Below are 13431 nucleotides of genomic sequence, written 5' to 3' on the forward strand. Positions count from 1 at the left end.
TGGTAGCTGGTATGAGTGGTTTGGAGGGCTTAAGGCAGTGGTAGGTGGAGTCCTACTGATTTTACTGTTGTGTCTACTCCTACCGTGTCTTATACCCTTAGTAGTTAGGTCTGTGCAAAGCCTGATAGGAAGTATAGCAGAGAGGAAGGCTGCTGCACAGATAATGGCGATATATAAGTATAAGGCTCTAGATCAAGGAGAACCAATGCAGGAAGATGAGTGTTAAAAGATTCACATCATAAGATAAGTCTGGTCTGGTTCATGGTAACCTGAGGTATATGCAAACCAAGGTTAAGTGATGCCTCAAGTAATTGTGAAATATCAGAGGCATCAAAGGGGGGAATGTGATGTAATTCCAGTAAAATACAAGTTTAGCAGGCTAAGATTGCCACAAGGCATATGTATGTATATGTGTTTGTAGTATCAGTTAGTTAATTACACGTAGCTAAGATACTGTTATCACTGTACTGACCAGGTGCAGGAATGTAAGAACTGGAATTACGCGTCCCTCTCCTTTGTATCAGATGAGCCACGTGGTTAGACCGGATGGATGAGTTTAGACTCTATTTATTAAATAGGTTAAGGGTATGTGTGGGTGTAGTTAATTGTGGGAGGAGCTACAGTGCTATATAAGGAATGTACTCTATGTATTCAGTACTCAGACTTTGCTGTATTTTGGTGACGCTAGTCCCTCTGAGTCCCGATCGGTGATCCAATAAAGAATCTCTTCCTTCCTGAAGAAACCTGTGTCCATCTCTCTGTGCTTGGCTTCCGTCAGTTTCTCCGGTATCAACATGTCATGATTCCCTTTTATTCCAGAAGTTTGGTCCTTAAGGGGTTAATGCTTTCCTACGGGGTCCTCACCGATGCTGGATGTCCTCATGCAGAGTGTGATGGTGTCCAGCATGGTTTAATGGAGTCACAGTTTGTTAAGAGTCCAGTTAGCGCCTCTAGTAGCTGTCTGATAGACTATGGGGGACAGGGACAGTGCACTCAGACCACTTCAATTTATACCACCATAGGGATGAGTTATTCTCATTTTTTTTTTTTCTACATTTACTTCATTTAAGATTTAATCTATTCTCTTTCAAAATAAATATCCCAATCCCCTACGGAGGAGAGGCTCAGTTATGTCGGACCCTGTCTGGAGCCCTATGCAGACTCTTTCTTACACATTCCAACCCGGACTGGAGGAGTCCCGGAACCAATGTACCTGTAGCACAGTTTAGCCCGAACCGGAAGTCGAGCTGAACAGCCGGAAGTGCTTGCTGCCGAGGTCTGTTGGGAGCAGCCGGGAGCTGCCACGTCTGAGTGCCATAGAGAGAGAGAGAGAGAGAGAGAGAGAGGGGAAACTCAGCCAGAACCGCCATCATGGTAAATACGGCGTAAATGAGCGGGGGAATGCTTTATGACTGTGTGACATGTATATACAGTGTGACTCTATGGCTCACACACAGGCTTATTTACTAAAGTTCGAACTGCTGTGAATTTTCTAATTATAGTTGAAATTGGAAAAATCTCCAGTTCAGTGTCTTCAGCAATGCTGGCCTAAAAATTGGAATTCACTTTTAATTTGCTAACTTTATTGAGTAACCCTGACAGTATGGCACGCACAGCGTGACTTTTAAAAACTAAGCATGGCGCACACAGCGTGGCTATCAAAAACTGAGCGTGTCCCACACGGCGTGGCTATCAAAAACTGAGTGTGGCACGCACGGCGTGGCTATCAAAAACTGAGCGTGGCACGCACAGCGTGGCTATCAGAAACTGAGGGTGGCACGCACAGCGTGGCTATCAGAAACTGAGCGTGGCACGCACAGCGTGGCTATCAGAAACTGAGCGTGGCACGCACAGCGTGGCTATCAGAAACTGAGCGTGGCACGCACAGCGTGGCTATCAGAAACTGAGCGTGGCACGCACAGCGTGGCTATCAGAAACTGAGCGTGGCACGCACAGCGTGGCTATCAGAAACTGAGCGTGGCACGCACAGCGTGGCTATCAGAAACTGAGCGTGGCACGCACAGCGTGGCTATCAGAAACTGAGCGTGGCACGCACAGCGTGGCTATCAGAAACTGAGCGTGGCACGCACAGCGTGGCTATCAGAAACTGAGCGTGGCACGCACAGCGTGGCTATCAGAAACTGAGCGTGGCACGCACAGCGTGGCTATCAGAAACTGAGCGTGGCACGCACAGCGTGGCTATCAGAAACTGAGCGTGGCACGCACAGCGTGGCTATCAGAAACTGAGCGTGGCACGCACAGCGTGGCTATCAGAAACTGAGCGTGGCACGCACAGCGTGGCTATCAGAAACTGAGCGTGGCACGCTCAGCGTGGCTATCAGAAACTGAGCGTGGCACGCACAGCGTGGCTATCAGAAACTGAGCGTGGCACGCACAGTGTGGCTATCAGAAATTGAGCGTGGCACGCACAGCGTGGCTATCAGAAACTGAGCGTGGCACGCACAGCGTGGCTATCAGAAACTGAGCGTGGCACGCACAGCGTGGCTATCCGAAACTGAGCGTGGCACGCACAGCGTGGCTATCCGAAACTGAGCGTGGAGCATACAGTGTGGCAATATAATGAGCATGGCACATACCGCCTTGCTCACATGGCAGCAAAGCTGATATATTTAGTCTAGTAGGAAGCCAAACAAATCGGAAGGTGTTTAGTCACTATATAAGGAACTGTGGAGAATTGACACGGAAGTATACAAGCTAGCAGAATTTAAAAAAAATTGTCCAACTTTATTTTCCTAGTACAGCTTGCTTTAAAAAAAACAAAAAAAACTACTAATAACTTTTGCAACATATGGAAACAATTAAGATTCTGTCGTGTTGGGCATGACCGTGGCCTTTCAAATGGAAACTGCTGGCAAAAAATGACTGCCTGTGTTTTAATGCATTATATGAAAATTAAAAGGAGACTATCTGCAGATACAGATATGCCCCTCCCTGATCATGAAGAAACTCCACCAATCAGTAGACTCTTATTCTTGTCTGTTATGATCCCATAAACGCCTAGCCAAGAGGGGTCTTTGAGATATGTAATTTATCCTCCATCTGCAGTTCCACTAATCACATAGGGTTATTCAATAAACTAATGACAACAATGTTACATTATAAGTAGACAAATGTTTTAAACAAGTTTGAGTTCTTACCTGTAGTCCTTTGGGCACTGCTCCCCACATCCATTACATTGCCAAAAAACGTGACGTTTAGTATCTGAGTTAAGCCTGGTGGTGCATGGCTTAGCTCATTGGCTGAGAGTGATCTGCTGCCGTTTTTAGCCAATTAGCTACCCACTGCTTGAAGTGTTCCTTAAACTATATATAGTTACATAGGCTGAAAAGGACATGTGTCCATCAAGTTCAGCCTTAAAGGACCACTCTAGGCACCCAGACCACTTCAGCTTAATGAGGTGGTCTGGGTGCCAAGTCCCTCTAGGATTAACCCTTTTTATTATAAGCATAGCTGTTTCAGAGAAACTGCTATGTTTATATTGGGGTTAATCCAGCCTCCAAATCCTCTAGTGGCTGGCTCATTGACAGCCGCTAGAGTCGCTTGCGTGATTCTCACTGTGAAAATCACAGTGAGAGCACGCAAGCGTCCATAGGAAAGCATTGTAAATGCTTTCCTATGAGACCGGCTGAATGTGCGCGCAGCTCTTGCCGCGCATGCGCATTCAGCCGAAAGGGAGGATCGGAGGCGGAGAGGAGGAGGAGAGCTCCCCGCCCGGCGCTGGAGAAAGAGGTAAGTTTAACCCCTTCCTCACACCAGAGCCCGGCGGGAGGGGGACCCTGAGGGTGGGGGCACCCTCAGGGCACTATAGTGCTAGGAAAACGAGTGTTTTCCTGGCACTATAGTGGTCCTTTACTCACATCTGTTTTTTGCTTTTGATCCAAAAAGAAGGTAAGAATGTGTATAAAATTTTTTTTAAACAAATCTTTACATCTGTAGTTAGTCGAGACAATATCAGACATTATTTGTTCAAAGAACACCTGAACAGTGTGCAGGGCAAACAGAAGTAACCATATGATTCCCTTACATTCTGTTTTCCCCTGCATGTCCCCCCCCCCCATGGAAAGTAATGTTTGGTTTATTTGGATGCTTTCCTTTGCCTACTTGCCACATACAATGATGAGTAGCAGACACATAATGATGCACTTACTATGTATTTGGGTGTTTTTAGGAAATCTTTTTCTTTTCTTTTGTAGAAGTATGAGGGAGGCTTATAGTACAGAATTTAGCAAAATAGAAAAGAAAAAAAACATGCAAACAATATGGTATATTAGTATGGCAAAAATGTGTACATAGATGTTGTTTTTATCTGGAGTAACACTTTACGTTTCTTGAATTAAAGCAATGTAATTGGAGGGCAGTTAAAGTACACACGAACCTGCACTCCATTCTATTACTTGATGTTCTATCGACATGTGAGTGTGCGATCAAGCTTCACTGAAAACTAAAATGTATTTCTTTCTCATAGGTATCTGTAATAAACACAGTGGACACCTCCCATGAGGATATGATTGTAAGTATTAAGTCCTGTATACACATATTATCAGTTGCATTAATAAGATTACATTTTGTTCTCAGGACATACCGTACTTAAAAACGCGAGAAATCTCAATGTATCTTTCCTGGTAAAATATTTTATAAATAAATGTACAAATGTGCCTCCCACTGTTGCTGGTCACTTGCTGTGGTTTTGTCTCGGAAAGGTGCATGGTAGGTGTAGTTTATTAAAGGGACAACACACTGTAATTGGTATGCTATGAAGAATGGCTAGGTGCTGTCCACTGATGTCAAACTATTTATCAATGGTTTTGACCCATAGTCCTTCAGGTTGGGGTTGACCTGAGTAAAGCAGGAGCTTGTACATCTGCGATATAAATGCATACCAGTTTTTAAAACAGTCTTCATTGGCTAAGAGCCATTAGCTGATATGACAAAGCAGAAGTATGAACGGAGTATAGAACTACTGCATAAGGACTGGAAAATGTTGAAGGAGGAATCCGCAATAAAACAATATTCTTTTGAGGGTTTTTTCTTTGTTTTTTTGTCCATCCTTTTAAAAAGTGAAAATCAACACATGAAACCTATTAAAATAAGGACGGAAGTGTTTTTTTGTTTTTTTTTGGTGTTTTACTGAGCTAAGAAATGTATTAAATATATAGCTTAAATGCTTGAAGTTCCCAAAGCATTGCCAATATCATCGCTCATTCTTTTTGAACTTTGGTCGTCAACTGATTTATAGATGTTGACTTTAATACGCAGTCATTTTCTTCAGTAAATGTTGGAAGTAGCTATAATTTGTATTCCTTTCTGTGAATTGTGTTTTTTGTATTTTTACTTCCCTTTGTCTTTCCCTGTGTCATGTTCCCAGCATGACGCTCAGATGGATTATTATGGCACACGTCTGGCCACATGTTCCTCTGACAGATCAGTTAAGATATTTGATGTGAAGAATGGAGGTCAAATCCTGATTGCTGACCTGCGAGGGTGAGTGGCTCCAACTTGCGATGAAGTGGCCAGGATACCTACAGTGTCCCATTAATATATTTGTTTGCTGACCTTTTATATAGATTTGAATTTATACCAGAGAATAACCTTGTTGTCCGCAGTTGTGGTTTTTGTGTGGTGCATGCTTTCAAACACATTTGTTGCTGTTGTTTATTTTTTGTTTTTTAATTTACTGTCCTCCATAAATCTTTTAGTTTTACAAGAGCAGGGAGTTAGCACCTTCCTGCTTTCCGATTTGGCATTTATCTTTGCTGTCTTTAAGATGATTTTAATTCATAATAGAACTGTCCTTTATTTATCTGTTTTCGGTTATAGCCATGAAGGTCCAGTATGGCAAGTTGCTTGGGCCCATCCAATGTATGGGAACATCCTGGCTTCATGCTCATATGATCGGAAAGTGCTGATCTGGAAAGAAGAAAATGGGACCTGGGATAAGACATATGAATATACAGGCCACGACTCTTCGGGTAGGCACTTATGCTCCCTTGATCATATCAACATAATGCTATCTTTGGCACACAGATAAAATGTCAACAAAGTGAGCCCTTTGAAATGACGTTGAACCAGATGTATAAACATAGAGATTGGAAGTATCTGCTAGTAGTTAATATATGGCAGTTGTTTCATAGTGCATCTTTCCTGACACCTACCTTCTATCCTTAGCCTTTTTTATGAGAGAATATGTTTTAATGAGTTATCTCCAGTCCATAATTTGAACCCCTTGCCTGACCCTGTCCTCTACCCTGTTGCAGCATTCACCATTGCTGAATTCTATAGTAATTTATTATGTATTTTTCCACTGTACAGTGAATTCCGTGTGCTGGGCTCCTCATGACTTTGGACTAATGCTGGCATGTGGTAGCTCAGATGGAGCTATTTCTCTGCTCACCTACACTGGAGATGGGCCATGGGATGTGAAAAAAATTAGCAATGCACATACGGTAAGACTCGCTACCGTCCTTGTTTAGACATTTTACATTCATGATAATGTTGAGCAATGTGAGGGTGAAAGAGGAAGAATATTATTACAATTGTCAGAAACTTGAAAACAATGGTATATAGAAAAGACAGCCTTAAAGGATAACTAGAACATATGTTAAAGGGACAATCCAGGCACCAACACAACTTACCGTATATACTCGAGTATAAGCAGAGTTTTTCAGCACATTTTTTGTGCTGAAAAACCCCAACTCGGCTTATACTCGAGTCAATAGTCTGTATTATGGCAATTTGCAAATTGCCATAATACAGACTGGGGCTGTGGGGGCTGCAGAGAGCGTTGCTTACCTCTCCTGCAGCTCCTGTCAGCTCTCTCCTCCTCCGCGCCGTCCGTTCAGCACCTCGGTCAGCTCCCAGTGTAAGTCTCGCGAGAGCCGCGGCTCTCGCGAGACTTACAGTGGGAGCTGACAGAAGAGCTGACCGGACGGCGCGGAGGAGAGGGGAGCTGCAGGAGAGGTAAGTAACGCTCTCTGCAGCCCCCCTTTCCCCCCCACTGAACTACCAATGACATTGGACCACCAGGGAGTAAGAGCCCCCCTCCCTAGCCAGCTAGCAAGCAGGGAGGGGGGACGAAAAAATAAATGAAATAATAATAATTAAATAAAAAATAAGAAGAATAAATAATAATGAAAAAAAAATGTTAAAATACTAATAAAAAAATAATGAAAATAATAAAATTGCCCACCCCCACCACTGCAACACACACTGCACACATACACACACACTGCACACATACACACACACTGCACACATACACACACACTGCACACATACACACACACTGCATTCATATACACACACTGCATTCATATACACACACTGCATTCATACACACACGCACTGCATTCATACACACACGCACTGCATTCATACACACACGCACTGCATTCATACACACACGCACTGCATTCATACACACACGCACTGCATTCATACACACACGCACTGCATTCATACACACACGCACTGCATTCATACACACACGCACTGCATTCATACACACACGCACTGCATTCATACACACACGCACTGCATTCATACACACACGCACTGCATTCATACACACACGCACTGCATTCATACACACACGCACTGCATTCATACACACACGCACTGCATTCATACACACGCACTGCATTCATACACACGCACTGCATTCATACACACGCACTGCATTCATACACACGCACTGCATTCATACACACGCACTGCATTCATACACACGCACTGCATTCATACACACACACACACTGCACTCATGCACACACGCTGCATTCATATACACACGCTGCATTCATATACACACGCTGCATTCATATACACACGCTGCACTCATATACACACGCTGCACTCATGCACACGCTGCACTCATGCACACGCTGCACTCATGCACACGCTGCACTCATGCACACGCTGCACTCATGCACACGCTGCACTCATGCACACGCTGCACTCATGCACACGCTGCACTCATGCACACGCTGCACTCATGCACACGCTGCACTCATGCACACGCTGCACTCATGCACACGCTGCACTCATGCACACGCTGCACTCATGCACACACACTGCATTCATTATACACACTGTAAATAAATATTAAATTAATATATTTTTTTTAGGATCTAATTTTATTTAGAAATTTACCAGTAGCTGCTGCATTTCCCACCCTAGTCTTATACTCGAGTCAATAAGTTTTCCCAGTTTTTTGGGGTAAAATTAGGGGCCTCGGCTTATATTCGGGTCGGCTTATACTCGAGTATATACGGTAATCTAAATGAAGTTGTTTTGATCTCTGGCACTTTTACTCTTTCTTAAATGGTTTTAACCCCTAAGTTGCCTCCAGCGCTGGTCTCCAGTCCTCCCATGGCAGGTTTCTGGCTTCTGAATTTTGAGGTTAAAAAAAGCACAGAGTGCCGCTGGGAAAGGGCACAGCTGATTGGTTGAAAGCGGTCAGCTAACACTGTCAGCCAATCAGTAACTTTCCATTTACTATACTGGCTTGCAAAATGTTTGTTTACTATTATTCATAATAGAATATACTATTGGTGATATTGTGACCGTTTTAACAAACTGTGTTGCTACGTTGGAAGATCCTTAAATTGTGATTGACTTTTTATTGATAATTCTCTCTGTCCACATCCTTTGTTCAGATTGGGTGCAATGCAGTGAGCTGGTCTCCTTCAGTGGTTCCTGGCAGTCTTGTAGATCAACCTTCGGGACAGAAACCCAGTTATATCAAGAGATTTGTATCTGGAGGGTGTGACAATCTAGTGAAAATTTGGAAGTAAGTTTTCATCTGTACACTAATGCATTCTGTCTTGTACCTCCAGCCACACTGATCTCAATTTGCTGAAAATCTGTAGAAAAAAATAAAATGGGTCAGATGACTTTAAAGAATAGGATATGTTGGCGTTTTAAATGCCAAGAAGATGGGCAATGCTTGACACTGAAATGGGTTGAGTACTTTTTAATGGGAACATTCTTCCTACAGTATTTAAAAGTAATATGCTATAAACTACTACTACTGTGTACAGTTACTGTGCAAGAACAATGGTTTTTGAATAAATTGACCTTTTCTACAATGTAGTGTAGTACAACTGTAGCCAAACAGAATATTTGAGGCTTTTTAGAGATTTTGATATTTGACAGACTTACTGTTGTAAGAGTAATTATCTCTTCAGACTTTTTCCGCAGGAATGCTGTATAAAATGGAATATGGTATAATTAATCAGTTCTTAAAATGCAAAGTCTTATTCTACTAGCCAGGCCTTACGTTGCTTGTCACTGCAAGCCTGGAAAGTGCATGGCACGCTCACCAGAGGTGAATTTCTACCCACCAGATCTGAATTTTCACTCACCAATGACTACTGTCAAGTAGAAATTAAAGCACTTTGTTAGTACTTTTATACGCCACATTTCTGCAGTTGATGAATAAATAAATTAGATATTTTTCTAACACAAAATAGCAGTGGATACACAACAGTGTTTTATCCTTACAACAGTGTTTGTATCCTGTTTTTCAAATAAAATGTATTCATCACTTTTTTTTTTTATAATTCTTTATTTTTGTAGTACATAGGGTATCAAACAAGCTCATGTAGACATTTCATAAAAAAATTAAACAAACAATGCATATTATTGTAGGCTTTACATGGAATGTCAAAGAAACACTGCACTATATTTTATAAGCAAGTAGGAAATGAAAAACAGGAGCACTGTTCTAGCAGGTGAAAGAACTAGTGGATAACAGGAGTTATAGAACAGAGCTGAGAAGTCATAAGGTTTATAGCATATGGTGTAAAGCATGCTTAAAACACTGAGTTATGGAAATACAGGCTACTATGGCATAGATTCTACTTAATACGCTAAGTATGCAAGGCATTCCAATAGGATACATATTTTGGGTTGAGGGAGATATAAGGCTGAGGTGGACTGTCTCCTGATATGGATACCGGGCTGATACAGGATACCGGGTAAAGAAGCCCATTGATTGCCCTCTGCCTAGCCTATTCCCTGCATGGGTTCAGCTTCGTCCCACCAGTTGGAAGCCTGGCCTTGTGTCAGAAGCTTTCTTATGGAGGGGTTGTCACCCTTAGATAGAAATTGGTTGCGGTTCACCGGCACATTCAGCGGTGTCTTCTGTAGAAGGGGACCAGACGGCTGGTGAGTGTAGTGCCCGGCACCTTTGCTGCAGGTAGTGTGAGGCTGGCTCCAAACCGGCCGCTTTGTTTCTTCGAGAGCCTTCTCTGGTTAGGCGCCCCCTTGCGAGTTCCCCTGTTCTGGGTATGCAGAGCGCTCGGTCGAGCTTGCAAAGACATGGTGATTGTCCGCGGTGTGGCTTTGACAGGCTGCTGGTGGGGAGTCAAAGGTCGGTCAGGGAGTTGCTGTGCCACTCTGTTATGTGCGGACTTCTGTCATCGCCCGTTGACTCGGTGCCAGAAGGCTTCAAACAGCTTGTCAAGTCGTTGCTGGGTGGTGTGTGGCAGGTCTCCATTAGTGGAGGAGCATGTGGCATCTGCCATCTTAGTGAGGCCTAAGCACACAGCGTTGTCTTCGCTTAAACTTTTCACACCAATTAACTCTGTAGTGTTGTGCAGGGATGTCCATCTCAGGCGGGGGGAACGGGGTCTCTGCTGTTTCGTTTCGTTACTGGGCAGATGCTAGTGGAGAGATCAGCCGCGTCTCCCACCCTCGTGTAGCTTGGTGTAGGCTGCTAGTGCCCCGCTGAGTTCATCCTTCCAGGCTATGAGCTTTTGGCTCGATCAACAGCCTCGCAGATGCTGTGGGTAACCTCTGAAGCTTCTTCACCCAATTTTGGTGGGTGAGTTTGTAGTTTTATTGCCAGTATTTGCCTCATGGCCCAGAGCTCTAGCAAAGCACGTCTGGCAAGCTTGACTGTCTGGTCCCTGTATTCATCACTTTTAACAACACCTTTACGTTGTATTATTACACACTATTGGTTTTTATCATCCAATTAGGCTATGGTAGAATTATCCGTATTAGTTTGGCAGAGATTAAACTAATTTTAAAAAGTGCAAAGCAGAGATGGGGGGCGGGGGGGGGGGTCACTGAGAGACATGAATATGGATGAGATATAATAAATTTTCTCTTATTACAGCATCTCCCATGCACGTCACTGCAATAAGTTTGACAAATATAGATATATTGCTTTTATACTTTCTCATTAAAAGCAGATTTGATAACATAGCAGATAAATAATTGAAGATTCATAATGCTATAAACTTGCAAATATTGAAGAGTCCTTCTCATTTCTCTTAGGGAAGAGGATGGTCAGTGGAAAGAAGATCAAAAGCTGGAGGCTCACAGTGACTGGGTACGGGATGTAGCATGGGCTCCTTCTATTGGTCTTCCTACCAGCACTATAGCAAGTTGCTCTCAGGTACGGATGGATTGATTTTTGGGGGTTAACCATGCAGTGATTTATGATGGTTTTCACCCCCCTAAGATGATGCATCATTCTCCTTTCAGGATGGCAGAGTTTACATATGGACATGCGATGATCCGACCACTAGCTGCTGGACACCAAAGCTGCTGCATAAATTCAATGATGTAGTTTGGCATGTAAGCTGGTCCATCACTGCAAACATCTTGGCTGTGTCTGGTGGGGATAACAAGGTATGTGCTTAGAGAGCTGGCGGGATGGATTGCATTGTGTATGATTTCTATTCTGGTTACAAAATAATTCTGTTTGTTTGCCATATTGCAATACCCATAAATCTCTGCTAGCTCTTTTTAGTGTTTGATAGTATTTTTAGTCCCCTGCGGGTTTTACAACTTGTAATATTTGACTGCTCAGATACAGACATCTTTCATTTTTTTATAATGTATTGAAAGTCCTGTTCTTGAGTTTTATTTTTATTCTGACATGTATGGTTTTGTTAATGTTGAACTCTCAGCCATTTTAACATGCTTCCCCTCTTTGTGGTACAGGTGACCTTGTGGAAGGAATCCGTGGATGGGCAGTGGGCTTGTATCAGTGATGTCAACAAGGGGCAGGGAGCAGTGTCTACTGTAACAGAAGGACAGCAAAACGAACAGTAACAGTTCTGCATTGTTGCAGTACATCCTATTCTCCAATTCCTGTTCTAGTTCTATTCCAGCGGCATTGAGAGGGTGACTCTCACAGGAGCATTTGCACACTTCCTCCCCCTGCAGCACATTGCCCCGCGTTGCGCCGTTGGCAGAGTTGCTGAAAGTTACATCATTGCAGGGTCTTTCTCTCTTAATTTCTTTGCAGTGTGCTCTAATCATCCTTTGCCAGTAAGAGGGTTAAGGAACTACCAGGAAAATTAGGTTAATTATTTATACATATGAAAAAACAAACAAGGCATTAGTTACGTGGATTAATTTGTTATAAATTGAAAAGCAGTTGCTTTGCCTCAGAAACATTGTACATTCAGGAAAGACGTTCCTGTGAGAATGTTTTATCTCGAATACCTTTCTGTCCTTAGTTGAAAGGGTTTTTTGTGTCCTTGATTTACATGATTTATAAGATCAGAAAGAAAGGCATAATGCAGATAATTCCTTTTTATTAAAAAGAAGATTCAGTTTATGGGCCTTTTTATTTGCTTGTGTGCTCTTTTGTGTAATTATTGAAAAAAATACATTGGAATAAATTTTGAATTATTACAGCTGCTGTGTTCAGTTCTTTTAGTCATGCCTTGCAGTAAATAACATTAATAAACACATGTCTACTTTCACACAAAGTGTCTGATCAAATCTATTCTTGTCTAAATAAAGGAAATGTGAAACATTCTGAAAATAATTGAATAGATTTAGAGCCATGACAAAATGTAATAGCCAGTGAACACTAAATATGCCATTTGTTTGTTGTAAAATAATCTTCTAGATATGCAATAGATATTGATTACAAAATATAAATACATAGAAAAAAAATAATCTAAAATATGTGATATTCACTTTGCCAAACAGGCTGATGTAACCTGCTGGTACATTTTTTTTTTTAGCTGAAGGGAAGTATTGACTAAAACTGACCAACTATTTTTAATGCATTAAAACAATAAATAAAATATCCTGCAGATTCAGTGCAAGGTGCAGCTATGGGCAGACTATTATTTTACCAATCAGGAGGTTCTCATCTGAGGTCCACCGTAATCCTATAAATTCCTGTACAGCGAGGGTTTGTGGAATAATAGTTTATGGCCAAAGAGCAGTTCATCACGTAGAAGCTAATTTAGTGATTAATTGTTCAATGTTAAACATGTTTGTCATGGATTGCATTAAATATGCCATTTAGATGTGGTTGTTATTGGTTCAGAACTGATTTTGCTTAAAACATTTGTTGCACACCGTTTTTGAGAAGCAGCCACTCATTCTGTAGATAAAGTGGCAAGCTACTCTGTAGGAGAAAAATATTTAACCTCC

The 13431-nt window shown here is 42.3% G+C and overlaps 1 protein-coding gene across 1 annotated transcript; it reads left to right on the forward strand.

Moving 5' to 3' along the window:
• Positions 1 to 1306: 1306 nt before the first annotated feature.
• On the forward strand, positions 1307 to 12677 carry SEC13 (SEC13 homolog, nuclear pore and COPII coat complex component). The gene is made up of 9 exons (XM_063427395.1): positions 1307 to 1374; positions 4487 to 4531; positions 5387 to 5502; positions 5839 to 5990; positions 6331 to 6464; positions 8676 to 8809; positions 11305 to 11425; positions 11515 to 11661; positions 11977 to 12677. Exons 1-9 carry the CDS (start codon positions 1372 to 1374, stop codon positions 12085 to 12087), a joined length of 963 nt encoding a protein of 320 aa, XP_063283465.1. The 5' UTR covers positions 1307 to 1371; the 3' UTR covers positions 12088 to 12677.
• The last annotated feature ends 754 nt before the right edge of the window (positions 12678 to 13431 follow it).

Source organism: Pelobates fuscus, chromosome 7 (genome assembly GCF_036172605.1).
Source record: "Pelobates fuscus isolate aPelFus1 chromosome 7, aPelFus1.pri, whole genome shotgun sequence".
Taxonomy (NCBI): Eukaryota; Metazoa; Chordata; class Amphibia; order Anura; family Pelobatidae; genus Pelobates; species Pelobates fuscus.

Bases quoted from the DNA above. Each gene is read 5' to 3' on its own strand.
- SEC13 (XM_063427395.1), top strand. The intron at 5,503-5,838 runs GTGAGTGGCTCC...TTTCGGTTATAG, and splicing joins CTGATTGCTGACCTGCGAGG to CCATGAAGGTCCAGTATGGC. The intron at 8,810-11,304 runs GTAAGTTTTCAT...CATTTCTCTTAG, and splicing joins AATCTAGTGAAAATTTGGAA to GGAAGAGGATGGTCAGTGGA.